Genomic DNA, 25,027 nt, shown 5'->3' on the forward strand with positions numbered 1-25,027 from the left:
AACCAGAAGGTATTTTTCACAACAAAGAATCTATATCTCCAGGTGTTTATGTCTACTGCAATGTTAACAAGTTGTTACTCTAGCTAGTAGGATTTCAGATTATTATGTTTGATGCTTGCTTTTTTGTGTTTTTTTTAACAAGGCATATCATTTTGCAAACAGAAAATTTTTTCATTTTGGAATAACTGTTAAATGATGAGAAACTGTGAAAACTATTAAAGTATAAATCATAGAAGACACACAAAATATTTCACACTGTAGTGACTGCTTCATTTTTACTAGTAATGTATATAAGGAAAACAACTTCAATTTGCTACTACTAATAAATGACACACCATATGAAAACTTCAGTTTTCAGATCACACTAAGTATTTTTCAAACTAATAAAAATATGAAATCTACGTAAAAACTAGTAGCTACAACCTCAACATGCCAAAGAGTACTAATTTTGGATTCTCCTGAACGTCTCATGAGCTACCTACATTTTAAAAGGATAAATATCGTATCTCTGAAAGCTATTGTTGCCTCTCTGGTACAAGAGACCAAGAACCTGGCTTGATATTCAAATCTTATTCCTCTAGGAAAATAATTCCAGTTTGACCCAATGTGACACAGGAGACAGATATCCTGGGTGTAAATCTTCATTCTATCCTGTTCATAGGCTAAATAGATATTTGTGTTATCTTTTAACAAAAATTAACCATATAAACAGGTATGATATACAAGACAATGACAATGTCTACCACTTCTAAAAATATAAATTTACAACATACTGCTCAAGATCTAGAAACATTTTGAGGACATTCAATACTCACTGAGAAATCAAACCCATGAATATTAGATATAATATATCTTCTGAAGACAAAAGACACGAAGAGAGGAGGAAAGCAAAACAAAAAAAATATACAATCTACAGTAATATGGAAAACTCAGGTTTACAGCCTTCCACATACACAGTGCCAACTAAGCCATTATCAAAAGAACCAAGTGACTTTAGGGTCTAAGCAAAATTACAAATAAGGTAAGGTCCACTTTAGGCTCCACCCTGCTCCATCTCTGGAACCTCTTCCTCTTACAATTTACTACCACCAGATACACACACACACACACACACACACACACACTCTCTCTGTCTCTCTCCAATCCCTCTCCCCTTTCTCTCCCCCTTCTCTCTCCCTCTCTCTCTCTACTCTAGTCCCTCATTCCTGGACACATAGTGCCTCGAAATTATTCTTTGGCTATCATCTTAAATAGCAATTTTATTAAGCACCTATGAAGGGTTAGTAAGGCTTCTACTGTTTCTTCCTTCTGCCCTTTATTTTGATGCTGTGAAAAGTGCTGCACTCAACATGCCAGCAAATTTGGAAAACTCAGTAGTGGCCACAAGACTGGAAAAAGTCAGTTTTCATTCCAATCCCAAAGAAAGGCAATGTCAATGAATGCTCAAACTACTGTACAACTGCACTCATCTCACATGCTAGCAAAGTAATGTTCAAAATTCTCCAAGCCAGGCTTCAACAATACATGAACCGTGAACTTCCAGATGTTCAAGCTGGATTTAGAAAAGACAGAGGAACCAGAGATCAAATTACCAACATCCACTGGATCATTGAAAAAGCAAGACAGTTCCAGAAAAACATCTACTTCTGCTTTACTGACTATGCCAAAGCCTTTGACTGTGTGGATCACAACAAACTGTGGAAAATGCTTTAAGAGACGGGAATACCAGACCACCTTACCTGCCTCCTGAGAAATCTGTATGCCAGTCAAGAAGCAACAGTTAGAACTGGACATGGAACAACAGACTGGTTCCAAATCAGGAAAGGAATACGTCAAGGCTGTATATTGTCACCCTGCTTATTTAACTTATATGCAGAGTACATCAGAGAAATGCTGGACTGGATGAAGCACAAGCTGGAATCAAGATTGCCAGGAGAAATATTAGTAACCTCAGATATGCAGATGACACCATCCTTATGGCAGAAAGTGAAGAGGAGCTAAAGAGCCTCCTGATAAGCGTGAAAGATGAGAGTGAAAAAGCTAACTTAAAACTCAGCATTCAGAAAACTAAGATCATGGCATCTGGTCCCATCACTTCATGGTAAATAGATAGGGAAACAGTGGAAACAATGACAGACTTTATTTTGGGGGGGCTCCAAAATTACTGCAGGTGGTGACTGCAGCCACAAAATTAGAAGACACTTGCTCCTTGAACGAAAAGCTATGACAAACCTAGACAGCATATTAAAAAGCAGAGACATTACTTTGCCAACAAAGGTCTGTCTAGTCAAAGCTATGGTTTTTCCAGTAGTCATGTATGGATGTGAGAGTTGGACTCTGAAGAGGGCTGAGTGCCAAAGAATTGATGCTTTTGAACTGTGGTGTTGGAGAAGACTCTTGAGAGTCCCTTGGACTGCAAGGAGCTCCAACCAGTCAATCCTAAAGGAAATCAGTCCTGAATATTCACTGGAAGGACTGATGCTGAAGCTGAAACTCCAATACTTTGACCACCTGATGCAAAGAACGGGCTCATCTGAAAAGACCCTGATGCTGGGAAAGATTGAAGGTGGGAGGAGAAGGGGACGACAGAGGATGAGGTGGTTGGATAGCATCACTGACTCAATGGACATGAGTTTGAGTAAACTCCGGGAATTGGTGATGGACAGGGAGGCCTGGTGTGCTGCAGTCCATGGGGTCGCAAAGAGTTGGACACGACTGAGCAACTGAACTGAGACTGAGAATCAGCCAGTAAATAAAATATTGACATATTAACACTGTAACATCTCTTTCCTACAAATTTCACTTCCTTTACTGACTTTGAAAATGACTCCAGGAGATGCAGTGAAAGAATGAGCCCTCACTTAAAACAGTATCATGTACTGACAAAGCAAAGTCAGAAAACTAAACCTCACTGTACAAATAAGGGAAGTCTCCTACACAACAGGTAATGTCAATACAAAACCAGTCCAGAAAATACAGTGTGGATGATAGCTGTATAGATAAGAATGTACTACACATTGATTTGCTTGTTTTCATAAGGATAAGAAAGTAGGGTAAGGAGTAGGAAGTAGTAAATTAAAGGAAAAGATGAAAAATATAAGCAAATAAGAAGCAGCTTTAAAAAGGTGGGAAGGATATAGTTACTCTTGATCTGAGGTAAAGAAGAATACTTAATTCCAATCACATTAATCAAAAAAAGGTAACTTAAAAGGTTCATCAATAAAATTCATAAACCACTCCATCATGTTGAAATATACCTATTTTATAATTTGATTATCTAATCATGGCCAGTGAACAACCATGATCTGAAAACAGAAAGCAATTACCTCTAGAACATAGAAGCAAAGGTCACAAAGAATAATAAAAACCAGATTAGATGGCAGGAGCGTTCTTCAACTTCTCAGACAAATCTCTAAACAGTTACAGTTCTGCTTATGCTAATTAAAATCTGAGGAATACAGTAGTCCCTCCTCATCCACAGGGCCCCAAGACCCCCAGTGGATGCTTGAAAATGCAGAGAACACTGAGTCTCACATACATTATGTTTCTTCCTATGTATACACACCTAAGATAAAGTTTAATTTATAAATTCAACACAATAAGAGATTAACAACTGATAATAAAACAATTATAACAATACATTCTAATAAAAGGTTATATCAATGTGGTTTCTATCTTTCAAAATAACTTACAGATATAATGCCTTCTGCATCCTAACTAAGCATTTACCACCTCCTGTGGCAGTAACTTTTCCGTCTGAGGTAAGACAGCAAAACTAGTGTGAACTCCTTTTTTCTTCTTCACAATTTCACAGACAGAAGATTCATTCTTAGTGTAGATCTCAGCAACCTCAGCATACAACTTTTTCTTGTTTATTAAGCTTTCACACCTTTTCACTCATATGATTTCTGGTATATCTGAATGGTCAGCATCACTACTCTTGCACTTTGGGGCCATTATTAAATAAAATAAGGGTTACTCGACCACAAACACTGGGATACTGAGACAACTGATCTGATAATCAAGAGGGCTACTCCTAAGCGACTAATGGGTAGGAGACGCTGGACAAAGGGATGATTCACATCCCAGGCAGAAGGGTGCACAATTAAAACACGACTTATTTCTGGAATTTTCCCAAGGATAAGGAGGGGACTACACTTAATTACTTTTAACATTCAGGATTTCCAAAAGTATGGAAATCTAAACCTAAAACTAGTACCTTCAACTTTATATAAGTATAAATCAGAAGATATGGAAGTGATATTACTAAAGAAAAGAAAACTAAGCAAGATTACATGTTTATTTGATACACATCCACTGTTAAAGGTCACATAAAATCAAACTGTCATTTATTTCATTCAAATAATAATTCTTCCTATGGAAATAGTGGAATAAGATTTTAAAACTAAATCAGAATGTGATATTTTAAAAACAAACAAAAAATCACTGAAACTCTTTCAAAGTATCCATCTCATCATCATCTTATTTCCCATATTGCTAATTAACTTTTCTTTAAAAGCAGTTTTAAAAAGACACGAATAAAGATTTAATATCTACTTAGCCATTTAACTTATGAAATCTAGAAATAAAATGAAAACAAACATTTTTGAAGGCAAGATAAGTTGTCACACTACATAATATTTAAGAAAAAACCAGGTGCAATGATTTGAATATTTTTTTCTAAACCAGTAAAAAAAATTTGTTCAGAAATTTAGGTCCAAACAAGAGTAAACAGCTGAATGATTTTTACTTACTTACCAGCTAAAGTGTGAATAACTTCTGTTTCCTTGTTCCTTATTATACCAGAAAGTCTAAAACATATTATTATCAAGCTCTGAGAACTCTTCAAAAGGGACCAAAATTCCACTTTAAATTAAAAAATATAAAGAACAGCAATTCACTTACCAGCTCTGAAACATCTTCTGTGGACATACTCATTTATTTTTTAAAGCACTAAAGTAAAAACTGTATTACTAACAGATCTCAGAATAACCTGTAGCACCTCCACGGAATAAGTATAGTGCTCACAGGAAAGGTGCTTCAAAGCTTGAACATTAGTATCTCCTACCACAAATACTGTCCTGCTAATACTCTTCAAGTCCAACTAATAAAAATAATTTCTTTTCACCTCTTTTATATCTTATTCCATTGGTATTTCTCTGCTTTCTCCGTACTGCCCTGTGCTTCAACACTGGTCAAACTTTCAAGTGTCCCTTGAATAGTAATGCTCCTCCCACGCTCCGGCCCAACCTCCTCTGACTCACTCTCAGTGAATCAGACCATGGCCTCTACCATACCCGACACTCTTCAGTGAACAGAGTCCACTAACGCTAAGTAAATGCATACAACTAGTCAGCTGCACTATTAGCTACTGTCATGGTTACCTTAACCTTCAGAAAAAGTCAAAATCGCTCAGTCGTGTCCAACTCTTTGTGACCCCATGAACTATACAGTCCATGGAATTCTCCAGGCCAGAATCCTGGAGAGGGTAGTCGCTGTTCCCTTCTCCAGGGGATCTTCCCAACCCAGGGATAGAACCCAGGTCTCCTGCATTGCAGGTGGATTCTTGACCAGCTGAGCCACCAGGGAAGCCCTAACCTTCAGAAGCAAGGCATAACTTAAAGGGTATCAAATATGCTTATTACCTTTTTACTGAACACTAATCTATTCTTATGTTAAAGGTAACTAATACTACATTTTTCTGAACACCAGCTTTATAACCACAGCTTAAGGGAAAAACAGCTATTCCAACACCACTTCTAAAAGGAGAAACTTCTATATTGTGCAAGTTTTTAGACTGTTAAAAACATGCATTATAATCTCTATTAAAATGCATCACCATCTAGATTATCTTGTGGAGAGATGGAATACATATACTTTTCCCTACTTCTCTCACTAACCACAGTTTAAACTCTGAACATTACATAGACATAGAATACAGAATAAAAAAGAAAATTTGATAGCATCAAATGTTAATGAGAACATTAAAGAAAAACACTCATTACACCACTGGTAGGAGTTTAAATTAGCATATTTACTTAGTGAGAAACCCGACAGTTGATGCAGCAAATTCTTAGCTATGCACATAATCTACAAAGGGATGTTCATTGCAGCACTGTTTTTAATAGCTAAAAATTAGAAAATAGCTAAATATTCATAAAATATGCTTAAGACATAAAATGGAACACCATATGGCTATTGCAAATTGAGTCCTAAAGGAAAAGAACCCTGAAGGAAATGAACCTGGAAGGACTGTTGCTAAAGCTGAAGTTTCAATACTTTGACCACATGATGTGAAGAGCCAACTCCTCAGAAAAGACCCTGATCCTGGGAAAGACTGAAGGCAAAAGGAGGTGACAGAGCATGAGGTGGTTAGACAGCATCACCAATTCAATGGACATGCACCTGAGCAAACTCTAGGAGACAGTAACAATGTGCTGTAATCCATGAGGTGGCAAAGAACTGGACACAACTTAGCGACTGAACAACAAAGGAACTTCTACTACAGATGCACTATATGATTATTCCTCAATACCTGACATTCGGGGCGGAGGACGGGTGGGGGGGGGGGGGGCGGTGGCGGGAGGAATCACATACTAAAAAAGCAATGATTCTGTGAAAACCTCTGAATCAAATACTAAAAATACCAATGATTATGCAAAAGGTGGAACTTGGGACAGACTACTCTAAACCTATGCATGCTCTGGAAACTGACCACTAAAAATGTAAACAAATAACATAATCAGAACCTCAAAAGATGAGCAATAGCCTAAGATTACCCAAGGAGTTATGACAAATAGATTCTTCAGGAGTTATTAAAAATGGATAGAACAATAAAGTAGAAATGGTGGCTAGTGGATACTAAGATAACGCAGACAGAAGCAGAGGGAAGCACCAGAAATTAAAAGCCCTTATCATGTTAGGACTGTGTAACTTTGAGGAAAATATCCAGTCATAGAGGATCAAATATAAAAAAAGAAAAAAAGAGGTTTCAAGAGCCAAAAGAATTCCTGTCTATGCAAGCAGGTAGGTGTTTTAATTTTTGGCTGAAATTAAAACTCTACACTCTATGACAGCTCACCTTGTCTACAAAAACAAATACAACTTTGTCCTAACTTCATTCCTCTATTTATCAATCACTGATGAGTGATATAAAACACATTTTTGCAGATGTGACTATATTATGTATCCACCTCAAAATCTCACGTTAAGTATTTTAAAAGCTGCAATCTGACACAGTAATTATGTAAATGTATAAATCACACAAAATAATCTTTATTTATGCATAGGTAAATACATATAAAACTATGTGTTAGAAGGATACACAGAGCTTCAGAACACAGGCAATTGGGAGAAAGAGAAATGAGAAGAGGGTAATAAAAAACTCAATGTTACTGTCATGCTCTCTTTATTATAAAGTTAACGCTCTGAAGCAAAAAACAAAGTGACAACTTTCTTACACAGATCCTTGTCCTATGGTTTTTGTAAAATATTTTCTAAATTATATATAAAGATGAACTAACATTGCAAAGAGACACTGAAAACAGACACGTTAGCCACACACAAAAAATTTACAGTATCTATAATGTTTCATAACAGGCTACAAAAATGATGTGACCTTTCTATCCATCTTCCAGCCCTATTTAAATGCTGCTTTTCAGTATAGTTATTCAAAACAATAACAGGAGCTTTCTACAGGAAGCTTCATTCTACCATCGACACCACAGTTGTGTGTTTACGAAGCACCACACTAGTGTCCCACTGAAAGCTTATTTTCCAGTAGACAAAAAAATTACAATTTTTCCTTGAAACTTCTAATACGCATCTGAAATGATAAAAGTCAACTACCTTACTAAACTGTGGACTCTCCACTCTTGTTCATCACCTGTGGTTAACTTTTTGATAAAAATTCTGCTTTCAGCCCCTTCAATAAATGCTTCTGGGAAAACTGAACAACTACATGCAACGAATGAAATTAGAACACTTCCTAACACCACACACAAAGATAAATTCAAAATGGATTAATGACTGTAGGCAGAATGGTCGATGACATAAATCAAAGCAAGATCCTCTATGATCCACCTCCTAGAGTAATAGAAATAAAAACAGAAGTAAACAAGTGGGACCTGATTAAACTTAAAAGCTTTTGCACAGCAAAGGAAACTATAAGCAAGGTAAAAAGACAGCCCTCAGAATAGGAGAAAATAATAGCAAATGAAACAACTGACAAAAGATTAATTTCCAAAATATACAAGCAACTAATACAACTCAATACCAGAGAAACAAACAACCCAACCAAAACAGACATTTCTCCAAAGAAGACATACAGATGGCTAACAAACACATGAAAACACGCTGTACATTGCTCATTATTAGAGAAAAACAAATCAAAACTACAATGAGATATCACCTCACACCAGTCAGAATGGCCATCATCAAAAAGTCTACAAACAATAGAGAGTGGGTGTGGAGAGGGTGTGGAAAAAAGGAAATGCTCTTACACTGTTAGTGGAAATGTAAATTGATACAGCCACTATGGACGACAGTATAGGGATTCCTTAAAAAACTAGGAATAAAACCATCATATGACCCAGCAATCCCACTCCTAGGCATATGCCCTGAGGAAACCAAAACTGAAAAAGACACATGTATCCCATTGTTCACTGCAGCACTATTTACAATAGCTAGAACATGGAAGCAACCTAGATGTCCATCAGCAGATGAATGGATAAAGAAGTTGTGGTATATATACACAATGGAATATTACTCAGCCACAAAAAGGAACACATTTGAGTCGGTTCTAGTGAAGTAGATGAACCTAGAACCTATTATACAGAGTGAAGTGAGTCAGAAAGAGAAAGATAAATATTGTATTCTAATGCATATATATGGAATCTAGAAAAATGGTACTGAAGAATTTATTTACAGGGCAGTTAAGTGAAGAAGAACTGAAGAGCCTCTTGATGAAAGTGAAAGAGGAGAGTGAAAAAGTTGGCTTAAAGCTCAACATTCAGAAAACGAAGATCCTGGCATCCAGTCCCATCACTTCATGGCAAATAGATGGGGAAATAGTGGCTGACTTTATTTTTCTGGGCTCCAAAATCACTGCAGATGGTGACTGCAGCCATGAAATTAAAAGACGCTTACTCCTTGGAAGGAAAGTTATGATCAACCTAGATGGCATATTCAAATGCAGAGATGTTACTTTGCCAACAAAGGTCCTTCTAGTCAAGGCTATGGTTTTTCCAGTGGTCATGTATTGTGAGAGTTGGACTACAAAGAAAGCTGAGTGCCGAAGAATTGATGCTTTTGAACTGTGGTGTTGGAGAAGACTCTTGAGAGTCCCTTGGACTGCAAGGAGATCCAACCAGTCACTTCTAAAGGAGATCAGTCCTGGGTGTTCATTGGAAGGACCGATGTTGAAGCTGAAACCCCAATACTTTGGCCACCTGATGCAAAGAACTGACTCACTGGAAAAGACCCTGATGCTGGGAAAGATTGAGGGCAGGAGGAGAAGGGGATGACAGAGGATGAGATGGTTGGATGGCATCAATGGACATGGGTTTGGGTGGACTGTGGAAGTTGGTGATGGACAGGGAGGCCTGGTGTGCTGTGGTTCATGGGGTCGCAAAGAGTCGGACACAACTGAGCAACTGAACTGATCTGAATAAAGAAACAGACACAGAAAATAGACTTATGGACATGGGGAGAGGGGAGGAGAGGGTGAGATGTATGGAAAGAGAAACATGGAAACTTACATTACCATATGTAAAATAGATAGCCAATGGGAATTTGCTGTATGGCTCAGGAAACTCAAACAGGGGCTCTGTATTAATCTAGAGGGGTGGGATGGGGAGGGAGATGGTAGGGAGGTTCAAACAGGAGGTGATATATGTATACCTATGGCTGATTCATGTTGAGGTTTGACAGAAAACAACATAATTCTATAAAGCAATTATCCTTAAATAAAAAATAAATTAATTAAAAATAAACAAAAGGCTAAAAAAATTTTTTAAAAATTCTGCTTTGTAATAATTTTATGTTTACAGTAGAGTTGCCAAGGTACTGCCCAGAGTTCCCATATATCTCCCATATATATGCCACAGTGATACCTGGCATAACTGTATTACACTTGTCAAAACTAAGAAATTAACACTAGTACATTACTACTAACAGAACCACCAACTCTACAGGGATTTCACAGTTTTCCCACTAACATCCTTTTTCTATTCCAGAATCCAATCCAGGACACCACAATGCATTTGTCACTATGTCTCCTCAGTCTCTGCTCAACATCAGTTTCTTAGGCCTTCCTTGTTTTTTAATGACCTTGAAATTTTTGAAAAGTACTGATCAGATATTTGTAAAATGTTCCTTAATTTGGGTTAGCCTGATGTTTTTTTCTCACAAATGGACTGCAATGATAGGTTTGGGAGAAGAATAAATACCGGAGGCTCAGCAGATACATGGTATCAACATAATTTATTACTGACGATGTTAGCCTTGATCACTCGGTAAAGGCAGTAATTGCTGAGTTTCTCCACTGTACAGCTGCTATTTTTCTCTTCCATCTATTCTTTAGTCCAACCTACACTTGAAGGATACTTGGGGGTGGGGACAGTATTTACAAATATTACTTGGAATAATTCTGTAAGATTTATCCTTTCTATTCCATTATTTACATAATAATCTATTTATATCAGCATTTATTTATTTAGACTCGTGCATATCTATCTGCTCTTCAAATACTAGGTTATTTTGATGCTCAACCAGCTTTCCAGTTGGCACCTATGTTGCCTTTTTCCAAATTCTTACTCCCAGCACTACTAGCTGCTCCAGCTCATCCTGTGGATACCGTGTTACAGCCATAGGATCACTCCTCCCAGGAGCCTCCTTTTACTGGAAAATGATATTCTGAAACCAAGATCTGAGCAATGAGTATACTCACTGGTACTGGTGTATCACTGCTTCCAGGCCCTCAGTGGAAGAAATGAGGAATATATATATGCATGTGTACTGACCGGAGTATAAACACGCACACATAAAATTATTTCTGTATGTATCTGTATATATTTTAAATTAAACAAGAGTTCATGTTGATGTCTCCCAACTCTAGTCCACTCTGTGGTTCATTTTAATCCCAGATTAAGCTTCCCTCCATCTCCGAGCAAACACAAACAGCATCCTCTTCTAGCAAGCAGATTAAATTCAAGTTCTACAATTAGCCATACTGTAACAGGACAGGAAACTGTATTTGAAGATGGGAGTACCATGAGAGGTCATCTCCACCAGTGTGACCACATGTCAGCATGGGGACTACCTATCAGCACACAATTTAAAACAGAACCATATTAATACTTCTTACTAAGTTCTTTTTTTTAACCACTGTTCTATTACTTCAATATATTTTTCCTGAAAAGCCACTTTCCCCACTCACCCCAAAAAAGAGACAGAGAGAGAGAGAGAGATGAGAGGCCAATGTTGCAGCTTACTATATACAGACTACAGACTAAAGACAGGCCATTTTAAAAGGAAGAAAACAAAGACATGTGATTTTCCTTATATCATTCTACCAACAAAGGCAGACTTAATTTGACTGGGTTTAAATGTAGTTATTCTGGTTCAATTTTGACAGCATCTGCTTTACACTCCATTTTAGATTAGAAGAAAGTCAATTTGTAAAGTAAAAAATAAACAAAAGAGCTCAATTCCTACTACAGCTTTTCTCAGGTCTTTCGAGAGGTAAAATATAGTTAGTTCACCTTCTCTAAAACCAATTAACAAAGTATGTGTTCATACCTAGAAAACCACAGCTGAGCAAATATTTACAAAACATTCACACTGCACAGACATTCTAACAACTACTCTGCAAGTTGGACAAACCAAATGAGAGACAGACTCGAGCCTTCCCAGAAGAGCTCACAGCCACAAATTCATGAGAAGAGGTATGTGGCTGAATGTAAGAAAACTAATCCAGAAAATAAAGACAACTATAGTAGTGTTAGTTGCTCAGTCGTGTCCGACCTTTGCAACCCCACCATCTGTCCGAAGAATTCTCTAGGCAAGAATACTGGCGTGGGTTGCCATTCCCTTCTCCAGGGGATCTTCCAAACCCAGCAATTGAACCGGGGTCTCCTGTGTTGCAGGCAGATTCTTTACTGTCTGAGCTACCAAGGAAGCTCTGGGTTAAGACTATTATAAATGGCATGTAAACACACAGATATCCTTTACTTTTTTTTTCCTCCTCTAAATTTCTGAGAACTTTTTTAGTTTGTAATATATTTAAAAATCTTGATTGTTTTCTGGCAGAAGTGACTAGAACATTATTTAAAAAGGAACGTCTGGTGGTAGTTGAAGAGTATTTGTTACTATCAAAGATAACTGCTGCAATGCTGAAACTTAAAAATAAGAATACAAGATTCTCAAAGGGGGCTAGAAAAGCAACAAAACCCAGTGTTTTTACTCACACTTGAGTAAAGAGGCAACTACCTCAGATTTCAGTTCAGATTCTGTTTTATTAGCTATCCAACCTTGGGTAAACACCATTTAACCTCTCAACCTACATGTCATTGATTTAAAATGGGGCTATCGTCTTCCCTACTTCCTCCACAAGATGTTTAGGCTTAAATGGAAATGTAGATAGCAAAACTTTGCAAATTACAAAGTGCTACCTACATTACAGGTAGACAGGTACATGTGTACACACACACACACACACACACACACACACACACAGTTTTATAATCCCCCAGGACACCAGGCAACAATAACATTCATTACAGTGATACCTGAGTCTTCAGTTTTTTTAATTCCTCAGACGAAAAATTTATCTAAAATATTTTAGTGTTAAAAATATGTGTATACATCTCTTCAAAATTAAATCCGATGGAGCAACAGCAAGGAATCTAACCGAGAATGCTCACCTTAACGAAATTATCAGGAAACATGCCTCGCCTCCCGTTCAGCTCTCCTTCCAGCCATCCCTCCTCCTGCAGTTTCCTCACGTTCCTGATGACTTCCCCAACTCGGATCGTTAGCTCATCATCATGTACAGCATCGTAGTCATACTCCACAATATAGTCAACTAAAAAAAAGAAACAAACATCTAAAACTTAACTCATGAAATACTACTAACCATACTAATAAACTTAAAACTAAGGAACCTATTTAGCAATGATTAATACAATAAAGATACCATCAAAGCTTACCTCAGTTTTTAATATTTGGCTACATCCACAAATTTCTTTTTTGCCTAACTATAATGCACAGTACCAGTGTTAAGGAGAAACCTCAACACAACGTACAATTTACCTCGTCAGTTATTCTGCCAGTCAGCTATACATCCTTTGTGACAAACTCTAAGGCGGTCCCCACGATACCCATCTCTTGATATTCATGCCCTTGTGTAATTCTCTCTCCTTTAGTGTGAACGTGATCTATGACTGACTTCTAATCAACAGAATATGACAAAGATGATGGACTGTATGTGATGACATAAGGCTGTAATATCCCCTTGCTAGGAAACTCTGTCACTTCCTGGCTTTGAAGACACAAGTTGTTTTGTTGAGCTGGCCTATGGAGAGGGCCACATGCAAGTCACTGAGGAAGTCTCTGGATGAGAGCCCACAAACAGCTGAGGCCCTCAGTCCAACTGCCCACAGGGAACTGAATGATGCCAACAGCCTCGTGAGCCTGGAAGCAGATCCTTCCCCAGCTGAGAAGCCAGCCATGATCAATACACTGATTGCAGCCCTGCAGAGGACGTAGCCATGCCCAGACTGAAGAAACCACAAAAACCGTGAGACAATAAATGTATATTATTTTTATCTGCTAAGTTTGTGGCAATATTTTTCACAGAAGCATAGAAAACGAATACACCCTGAAATGAAGGCTGTTAAGGATTTTAAGGTTATAGGACAGCATATAAGCATACTATTAATATTTTAACTAGTCATACCTCCATTACCTTTTCTTCCTCTGATAAGAATGATTAAGAAAAAAGAACACATATACACAACTACACCAAAAAAAAAAAAAAAAAAAAGGAAAGGGAGTACGGGCAGACACTGTTGGCTACTAAACAAACAGCCATTCCCACACCGACTCCGACTCCTCCTCCTCCTCCTTCCTTTCTCACTGAACCCTGATTTTGTTCAGGTATTTTGGAACCCTGTACTTTTACAAGTGACGCTTCTCTCAGACTCAGAGGGTTAAACCCAGAGGATTAAACTATTTTAGACCAGTACTTCTCAAATACTAATGTACAATCAGGTCATCTTGTTGACTTTGGGAATCTTGCTTCAGCGCAGACTGAGTAGGTCCCAGGACACCTAACACTTCTGGTCAAGGAGATAAATGTCTGAAGAGAACCGATTTATAGCAGGGGCTTCCTAGGTGGCTAAGTGGTAAAGGATCCACCTGCCAATGCAGGAGATGCAGGGACACAGGGGATGCAGGTTCAATCCCTGGGTCAGGAAGATTCCCTGGAGAAGGAAAGAGCAACCCCCTTCAGTATTCTTCCCTGGGAAATCCCAATGATAGAGGAGCCTGGTGGGCTAAAGTCCATTGGGCTGCAAAGTATCGGACACAACTGAGCATGCACACAGATCACACACAGATTTATGGTAATCTCATGCATATTCTCTATCTCACACACACACACAGACTGGTTTTCAAATACAGATATGATGGATCGACTCAGACCAATACAATGTAAGTAGGGGTTCTTGAGAGGTTTTATTTGACCTTATAAACAAAACACAAGGAAAGAGTGTCCTCCTACAGACTTTGGATATTCTTCATTGAGAATGTAATGGCCAAAACTGCTACAACTAGGTTAGACAAGAAAAACAGCAGATATGCTTAGAATACAAGAAAAGAAAGATGAAAACGGCTTGGATCTTTACTAGATTGATCCAACTGCTAATCTAACCAGCCCTATAACTTTTAGATCTCTTGTTATAGAAGCAGTTTTTTTCTTAACTCTTAAGTAAATTCTAGACGAGATTTGTATTTGCAGCTGAAAACATACCAATCTGAGATGGAAATTAGCAAGAAACTTAAAATTCCTGAAAATGGATCCATAACTGATAAAGCCAGAGCTCAGAAAACTTAAGGAAACTATAACTGAGACATCAAACTGCTCTGCAGAACCCCAGAAAGGTCAGAAATTAAGAAAAGGAGCACTCGTGGGAAACACAGAACTGAAAATAGGGAAATTAACATCTCATGGAAGAGCTGAGACCCATTATTAACCACAACAGTTCTGAGACAACAATGCTACATAGGCAGGTATTTTTCTTCAAAGGTAAAATACTAAAGGGTTAATCTCAGAAACACACACACATACACACACACAATAGTCTGGGGGAACTAGTAAAGCTACTATGGATGAGTGATGGTTTCCTAGAAAAACGACTTCTGATACCCAGAATTTACAGGTCTCCAGAGCAATGGGTTGTTTCCAACCTACCAACTTTAAAATAAAATTAAAAAGTTATACCCATATAAAGAGTTCCCAATCAGCTTTTTGCTTTTCATTTATTCATAAATATGAATAGTAGACAACAGTTAACCATGAAAGACGATGATAAATTGAAAAACTACTCCTGGATGAAGCACACACTAACCTCTCCCCTTCCAGAATAATTCAGTATTAAAGTCACTAGGTATACAAAAGCATAGTAGGGGGAAGGGAGACCAAAGAGGGGAAGGAGTCTGAGAAGGTGTGAGAAGCCAGGGACCAAAGAGTAGAGAAGGTATCCAAAGCTAGGGTAGGGATGGCAGTGACGCTATCAGAGCCAAAGTAGGGTGAGAAGGGTGTCCGTCTGCGGTGGTTCCCCAGTGCAGCCTATCACAACTCGAAGGAGGGTGAGGAAGGCATCCACGCAGAGGCGACATGATATGGTATGCCAGTTCCCAGTCACAGTGGTGAGGGCATCCAAGCTGATGAGCAGCCTGGTGAGGAACAGAAGCCCCCTGTAGTGGGGTTAGGGCCAGATCACCATGCAGAGGAAAGGTAACCTAGACGGAGGGTGGAGGTCACCCAGAACGGGGTGGAACAGCCCGTGCCAGAGAGGAGGGTGTCCATACAAGGGTAGGGAATGACTGGCTACATCTAGGAGAGTTGATCAAATAAATTAAGGACAATGGAAGCCAAGTTTCTCTATGAAAGGAAGGGAGTTACATAATGGGAAAAGACTTCACTTAATCCTATGCTATTAAGTGGGAATGAGAAGTATCACCATGAACTCAGGGTTTTCAATACACAGACATGCACATACACATAAAACACAAATGTACCACACGGGCATGCAAGCTCTATCCACTGAAAAGGCCTGAAACCACAACCTCTCAACGAACAAACCTAATGCTGAGATCTTATAAAAACTACTTTCTACTGAAAGGAACCAGGAATCCTTGGGAAGATATACAATTCCAGGGCTTAGGCAGGAAAAGTACAAGATAAACGTGGAACAGGGTGTTGTGCTAGAAAGCAAGGAAGTTCTCAAAGAAAGATAAGCTGATGTCCAAGGACACGGAGAAGTAATATCAGAATAGATCCTACTGGCCAAGTCAAGACAATCTGAGCATCAAAATAAATGATGAAAAAACTAAAATAAATGACAGTGTAACAATATACCCCACTGAACAAAAGCAAAAAAAACCATGAGTCCACACATATATAAATAAATGTTAATTTCTTACATTTTATAATTGAACTGTGATTAAGTAGAAGATCCTGATCTGTAGAAAACACTAAAATATTCAAGAGAAAAGCATCAGTCAGGAAAAAATTCTTTGTATTGTACTTTAAACATTTCTACAACTTAATGTCTAAAAATTTTTAAAGATTTAAACTGTACAAATTTTTACCCTCAAGAGATGTAATAAAATCAGAACAGAATGTTATAAAAAAAAATATGAAAATAAAAAGCATTTGGAAATACATCTTCCAATGAGTCGTGTTAATTTTTTTTTGCAAAGGTAGAGACAAACAAACCCAAGAAAACTTTATCAAAACAGGTAAAGAGACATAAAGAAAATATAAAAGAACAGACAAGACACAGATGGTCAATTCAAAATCCAAATAACGGTTCTAGGGGGAACAAAGAGAAAACAGAGAATAGGTAGTGAAATAATAGAAGAAAATATTCCAAAGCTATATGAAACAAATCTTCAAATAGAGAGGTCTACGAGAAGCCAGTACAATACAAAAATTTAAAAGTAACTACTTGGGGGGGGGGTGAACTCAGAGATTGGAACTGACATATACTGATCCTATATATAAAATAGCTAACTAATGAAAACCTACTTATAGCTCAGGGAACCCTACTCAATGCTCTCTGCTATGCTGTGTTTAGTTGCTCAGTCATGTCCGACTCTTTGCAAACCCATGGACTGTAGCCCACCAGGTTCCTCTGTCCATGGAATTCTCCAAGCAAGAATATTGCAGTGGGTTGCCATGCCCTCCTTCACGGGATCTTCCCAACCCAGGGATCGACCCAATGCTCTATGGTAACATAAACAGAAGGAAATCCAAAAAAAGAGGAGATGTGTATGCACACACATACAGCTGATTCATTTTGCTGTATGGCAAAAACTAACACAACAATGTGAAGTAATTTATTCCAATTAAAAATTAATTTAAAAAACATATCCTAGAAATTTCTCTGAGAAGAAATAAAAAGTTCATATACAAAAGAATGAAAATCATATTCATTAGGATACTTCTCACTGGCAACACCAGATTCCAGAAAAAGAAAATAAAAAGGCAAAGCCACCTAAGTACTGAAGAAAAATGTATTCCATATTCAAGATATAACATTTTCAGACAGACAAGGACAAAGAAAATTAATTCCTACATATGCAATTTGGCCACCTGATGCAAAGAGCCGCCAACTCAATGGAAAAGACCAATGTTCAGAAAGACTTCTGAAGGCAAAAGGAGAACAGGGCAGCAGAGGATGAGATGGCTAGATAGCATCACTGACCTAATGGACATGAATCTGAGCAAACTCCAGCAGACAGTGGAGGACAGAGGAGACTGGTGGGCTCTAGACCACAGGGTCAAAAAGAGTCAGACACGACTCAGCGACTGAACAACAATACACAGGCGATTACATGATCTTATCCGACAGAGTAAGAACCAAAAGACAGGATACAAAATTCAAGAACCAGTGAAGCCAGCCTTAGAGTAAGAAAAGTTCTAAGACAGTAATTGTGCAATAGATCTAAGGAACAGTCTAGATTAAGCAGGAGACAGAAAGTTGAGGAAGTATTTGGGGGCAAAAAAGAAGCGAGAGCCAGACTGTGAAATTGTATACTATCCTTAAGAATCTGGAATTCAAAGAGACAATAAAACTATAAGGAGAAGAAAAACTAAAGAGACTAGAAACTTCTGAAAAGGCAAAGAGCTATACAGTGTTGAAAATATAATCATCATATACACTACTTAACTGCAAACTAAAAAGCATTTACATGGTCATGATAACAGAGACTAGTTATTATAACACGGAAAACCCATAACAAAACAAAAAGACTATATTACGGTTTCAGAACAAAATGTAAATATTAACAAGCCTTCACATTATAGGATAAAGTAAATATTGGCGAGGTTGATAAAGAGAAAGGTAAATCTTCATCATACAAACTTCAAAGTCCAGAAATAATGCGTTAGTTGCTGCAAAAGAAATAAAAGTGTAACTATAAAACTCAGAATTCAGAAAGGTATCCAAGAGAGAAATAAAACTGTATTGGGATAAACAAAGAACAGAAGTGAGATTACAAGTAAGCCAAATCTTTACCTATCATATCAGAAGGTTAAAAAACCAAGTATCCAATCAGAAACAGCTACATAAACTTGTTATTTAGAAACACAAAAGCCAAAAAATCAAAACTGAAAGATTAGATAGTTCTAAGTTGCTTCCCTCTGGAGAATGAGAACAGAGGAAGAGAACAGTAAGGCAAGGAAATACCGTTTTTTTCACTGTTGTTGTTCAGTCGCTAAGTCATATCCAACTCTTGGTGACCCCATAAACCGTAGCACGCCAGGCTCCTCTGTTTTTATAGCATATGCAGGTATTACTTGTATAAGATTTTTTTGAGAAAGCACTAGGTATTAAAAGTGGCTTGTCCAATATTATTATAAAGATGTTTATAACTCATGATTCTGTTTCATAATTTAAAAGTTTACTGAGTCCAAGATAATTTATTTCTTCTAGAGAAAACACCATATGGTAAATAAGGTTAAATTCTTGCCCTTTTATTTTAATGTCTGGCCACACCATGCAGCAGCATGTGGGATCTCAGCTCCCCAACTAGGGGCTGAACCCATGGGTTCATTGGGAGCACAGAGTCTTAACCACTGGACTGCCAGGAAGTCCTTCTTGCCCTTTTAAACATTTTTAATTAGGCTTGCAATACCATTCTAAATAATAAAGGTTATAAAACAAAGGTACTGTAACAACTTATTTTTGTAAAAAGGGAAGAAACAAACACATGCACAGAAAAATACAAAGAGTTACATTGCAAAATGTTAACAGATGCCTGAAGGGATCAAAGATGCTGTTTGTTATCTCTTTTTAATATAATATTTCACCTTTAGTAAAGAATTAAAAGAGTGGGGGAGTACGTACTTAGGATTGGCAGATTGGGATTTTGGGGTTGACATGTACTCACTGCTTTATTTAGAACAGATAATCAATGAGGACCTACTGTATAACAGCGGGAAACTCTGCTTGGTATTTATTCTGTAACAACTAAATGGGGGAAGAATCTGAAAAAGAATAGATACATGTAGATGTGTAACTGAATCATCCTGCTGTTCACCTGAAACTAAAACAACACTGTTAATCATCTATACTCCAATTAAAAAAAAAATTAATCTCACCCAAAAGAGATGATAGGACTTGGCCTCATCCTGATCTCTGGGAAGAGTTTGTTTATTGAGGGATTCTGAAGTTCCTCAGGCACCTTTGTTACCTGAAGACTTTACCAAACAATGTCATTATGTTGGGACTTCAAATCCCGTTGCAGCTGTTCTACCTCTGGAAGCGCTAGACACTAAACAGGTCAGTTACCTGGGCAGTCAACTGTGTCTTTTCAATAAAACTCTGGACACTAAGACTCAAGTGAGTTTCCCTAGTTGGCAATACCCTCCATGTTGTCACATATCCTCGCCAGGACTTAACGCCATCCGTGACTTTAGAGAGAGAGACTGACATCATGTCTGGTACCTTCCTGAAATCTGCCCCAGGCTTCCGTCCCCTTGGCCAACCTTAATCTGTGTCCTTTTACAATAGAATATCATCCCCAAGAGTATAACAGCTTTCAATGAGTTCTGCAAACCCTTCCAACCAACTGTCAAACGTGAGGGCAGTTGGAATCCCCAAAGTCTGCAGCTGTCATAAGTGAGGGCATTCTTAAAAACAGTAACCCATATTTCAGGATTTTTCTACAATAAACATACACAAGTTAGGTAAAAACAAGTTACTGGAAACACTGATGCTCACTAGACAGTATGTAACAATGATACTTGCAGAAAAGCTAAAACAGTTTAAATAAAACTTCATTTAATTCACAAGTCTGCTATACCAAGAATCAGCATCCTCCATATTGTGGAAACTCAAAAAATTCATTATTTTAAATTTCAAATTAAACAAAACTCTTTCACCACTTAAAACAATTGTATTTTGACTGACTAAATTTATTTCTTCACTTTAAATGGTTGCTTAAAGTGAAGAAACACATGTTGACTAAAAACATTTGGAAAGAAAAAAATAAAAGGAAGAGAAAATGCACATCCTGAAAAACACTCTAGGATTATAAAAGGTATACAGACCCTGTCTATCACTGACGGCTCTTCCCCCTGACCTACTCTCCTACAAAACCAATCATTTAAGATGACACTTTCTGGTTGTGGATTATTCATTGTGCATTTCAATTGTGACTGCCACTGAAAGAGAATGTAAAATTTAAATTACTTTGGCTATATAACAGTTTCTTTTTAAAGTGTGGAGAAAGCTATCCAATTTAAGCAGATATGAGATTTTAGCATTTATCTGATCAGTAGGGTAATAAAGATTTTTAAACATAGCAACAAAAGACTCAAAATAGAAGAACACTAGATAATCTGCACCAAATCTCACAGGATGAAATATAAAAACCATTGATGAAATATAAAAATCACTTTCTTAGGAAGATTAAACTACTAAAAATGTAGCAATTTTATCAGATGAAATTTAAGTGAGCACTAGAAATCTACACACACAGTTTGAGATATGCTAATGCTAAGTCACTTCAGTCGTGTCCGACCCTGTGCGACCCCATAGATGGCAGCCCACCAGGCTCCCCCGTCCCTGGGATTCTCCAGGCAACAACACTGCAGTGGGTTGCCATTTCCTTCTCCAAATAGGACCTAAATAAATGCACCCAAGCACTGTACCCCAGTTTAACGTTATGTGGATGCCTCAGGAAACCTCACACCAAGACAAAAGAGAAGAAACCAGAACCCTCTCTGGGAGATGCCCTATTATGTCAAGAAATACTTTTTTAATTTACAACATCCAGAGACAAGGAAATATAAGCTGGCATGTAAAGTGAAAAAAAAAAGACTAAAATAAGTACCTAGGGAAACAAGAAATAACAGAAACATTTCAATGAATTCCAAATACTGAACTCATCACATACAGACTTTAAAATGATGGCATTTACCATGTTCAGAGATATAAATTACAGCTTGAAAAACTGACACAAAGCTAAATAGCACAGACAGTGAGAAAATAAACTTGAACCACAAAAGTATTCTAGAATTGAGAAAGACAATAACCAAAAGTAGGAACTCAATGGATAAGTTTTAAAGTATATTAGACAAGGCTGCAGAAAACTAGCTAAAAGGCAGACAGGTAAATAGAAACTAAACAAAATTAAGCCAAGAAGGACAAAAATATAGAAAAGAGAGAGGAGAATGTAACAGAAACAGAAGATATAGTAAACCAGTCTAACATATTTAATTGGCGTCCCAGAGGAAGAAAATAAAAACTATCTGAAAAGTTAATAGCTATGAACTCACCAAACTGATAAAAGAGATCAAACCACAGAGTCAATAAGTCTAAGCAATTCCAAATGGAATAAACAAAAAGAAACCTGCAACTCAACACAGTAAATCTGCCAAATAGCACAGAGGAAAAAGAAAAAAATCTCAGAAGAGACAAATTTTTAAAAGGTTACCAAGGAAGCAACACTTAAAATGGGCTTCTCAAGAGCAACAATGGAAGCCAGAAAGCAGCAGTTTCATATTTCCAAAATGCAGAAACAAAATAACTGCAAATCATAAAATCTGAATCAGAGGGGAAAAATCCTTCAAAACACAAGAACAGACAAGCAAAAACGGAGTTTGCCACCCTGAAAGAAACTCTGAAGGTGCTCTCTGAGCACATCAGGAAAAGAGGAACACAGCCAATACCCAGGGAGAGATTCACTAGGTAAAGGCAAAGAGTGGTAAACAAACAGGCAGATAAACACCGAACAAAATACAAAACTGACTCAAAATGGACTGGAGACTTCAAACCGGAAACCATGCAACTCCTCACAGAAAACACAGGCTGTGAGCTCCTTGTCATCAGTCCTGGGGATGATTTTCTGGATATGACATCAAAAAGCAAAGGCAACAAAAAGAGAACTAAACAAGTGGAACTATATCAAACTAAAAGCTTCTGCACAGAAAGGAACATCAACAAAGCAAAAAGACAACCTACAGAATGGGAGAAAATATTTGTAAATCATGTGTATTAAAAGGGATTAGTAAGAACTCATACAACTTAAAAGCAAAAACACAAAAACAAAAAGCTAACCAAAAAAATCTGACTTAAAAATGGACAGAGAATTGGAATAAACATTTTTCCAAAGAAGCCATACATATAGTCAACAGATACCAGAAAAGGTACTCAACATCAGTAATCATCAGAGAAATGAAAATTAAAACTTCCAACTATAAAATAAGTAAGTCCTGGGAATGTAATGCACAGCATAGTGACTTTAATAAAACTATACTGCATATTTCAAAGTTGCTAAGAGAGTAAACCTTTTACAAGTTATCACAAGAAAAAAAATTTGTAACTATGTATGGTGACAGATTTTAGCTAGACTTACTCTGGTGATCATTTCTCAAAACATATAAATATCAAATCATTATGTTGTACACCTGAAATACACTGTTATATGACAGTTATACCCCAACAAAAAGCCTAAATAAGAAGCAGAAAAAGGAGGAGGGAGGCTGAAGAGGAAGCTTAAAATATAGGAAGATTAAAATAATAACAGCTGTATAAATCAGGAGTTAAAGTAGCCTAAGACTCTTGGATGATACAAAAGGAGAGTAAAGGCAATAATTAACATTAGATATTTAAAAGATAAACATGCATGTGATAATCACTAAAATAATACAGTATAAAAATGCCAGATCCCCACCCCCCACCCCCCCGAAAAAAACAACTCAGCTTGCAATTTCAATTCCAACATGAAAGAAGCTCGGAGACTGTCACAGTCACCCTTACAACGAGAAAAAATTTAAACAAGCTAAACAATCAATGACTTTCCTTGGGCCCATCAGAGAAGTGAGGACATGGGGCAAACCACCACCTCAAGATACAGAGACACAGGCACATCCAGGGCCACAGTTAAGATCTACTAGATCACTCCAAGCAGCAAACACCAGAGTCATCAACTGGTATGAATACTGTATCAGCTTCCCAGGGCTATCACGGAAACTATCACAAGCTAGGTGACTGCAAACAATAAAATTTATAAAATTCTTGCATGGCTACATTTTTGATGGCCGGAATACAAAATCAAGGTATCATCAGGGCTGCATCTTTCTGAAGACTGATGAAGAATTGCTCCATGCTTCTCTCTTGGCTTTTAGGGGCTGCCAGCAATCTCTGGCATTTCTTGGCTGGCATAATTCCAATCTCCATTTCCATGGCCCTCCCCTTCTGTGTCTCTATCTCAAATCTCCTTCTCCTTACTCTTTTTTTTTTTTTTTTAACATTTTTTTTAAATTTTATTTTATTTTTATACTTTACAAAATTGTATTAGTTTTGCCAAATATCAAAATGAATCCGCCACAGGTATGCATGTGTTCCCCATCCTGAACCCTCCTCCCTCCTCCCTCCCCATACCATCCCTCTGGGTGGTCCCAGTGCACTAGCCCCAAGCATCCAGTATCGTGCATCGAACCTGAACCTGGACTGGCAACTCATTTCATACATGATATTTTACATGTTTCAATGCCATTCTCCCAAATCTTCCCACCCTCTCCCTCTCCCACAGAGTCCATAAGACTGTTCTATACATCAGTGTCTCCTTACTCTTAATAAGGATACCAGTCACTGGATTTATGGCCAACCCTAAATCTAGGATATCATCTTAAGATCCATAGTTACATTTACAAAACCTATACTTCCAAATAATATCACATTCGTATGTGCCAGGGCAGGACTTAGACATAACATTTTGGGGCCAAAAAGTCAATCTACTACAAAAATTTAAAAGACAAACTTCGATGAATTTCTGGAGGCCGAGTGTGGAACAGCCTAAGAGTAGAAAACTCCTAGGGACCACAGTATCAGCAGGCCCCCACCTTTTGTGGGTTTTACTTCCAGGAACCCCATCAGGTTCTCACAGTGCAGAGTCTATAAAGATCTCCTTGTGGTTCTGGCAGGGAGGAAAGGGAAAGGAGTCACTGTGAAATAACCACTAACCCAAACAAAGACCTGCTCTCCAGGAAAAAGACTTCACCAGGTCCTGATTCCACCATTGCAAAGGGTATAACAGCATTTCTCTGATTCCAGTCCCCTCTTACCTTCCTGTCTCACATGGAGAAGTGGGGAGATAAGACATCACAGACCCAGGACAAAGACCCACCAAAAGTTTAAGGTTTAATTTTAAGATTACAGGATGCTTCCTCTTCCCAGCACCTTACAACTATACTGATAAGGCTCCATTATAACAAGAGTTCATCACCATG

General features: G+C 37.7%; 1 protein-coding gene across 1 annotated transcript in view; it reads right to left on the reverse strand.

Moving 5' to 3' along the window:
• Positions 1–25,027, reverse strand: part of CD2AP (CD2 associated protein) — an 86,259-nt gene that overhangs the window by 42,297 nt on the left and 18,935 nt on the right. Inside the window, exon 2 of the mRNA XM_055571242.1 lies at positions 12,924–13,084. Coding sequence (XP_055427217.1) covers positions 12,924–13,084 — 161 coding nt within the window. The remainder of the gene's footprint in view (positions 1–12,923; positions 13,085–25,027) is intronic.

This window comes from Bubalus kerabau, chromosome 3 (genome assembly GCF_029407905.1).
Source record: "Bubalus kerabau isolate K-KA32 ecotype Philippines breed swamp buffalo chromosome 3, PCC_UOA_SB_1v2, whole genome shotgun sequence".
In the NCBI taxonomy this organism is placed as follows: Eukaryota; Metazoa; Chordata; class Mammalia; order Artiodactyla; family Bovidae; genus Bubalus; species Bubalus kerabau.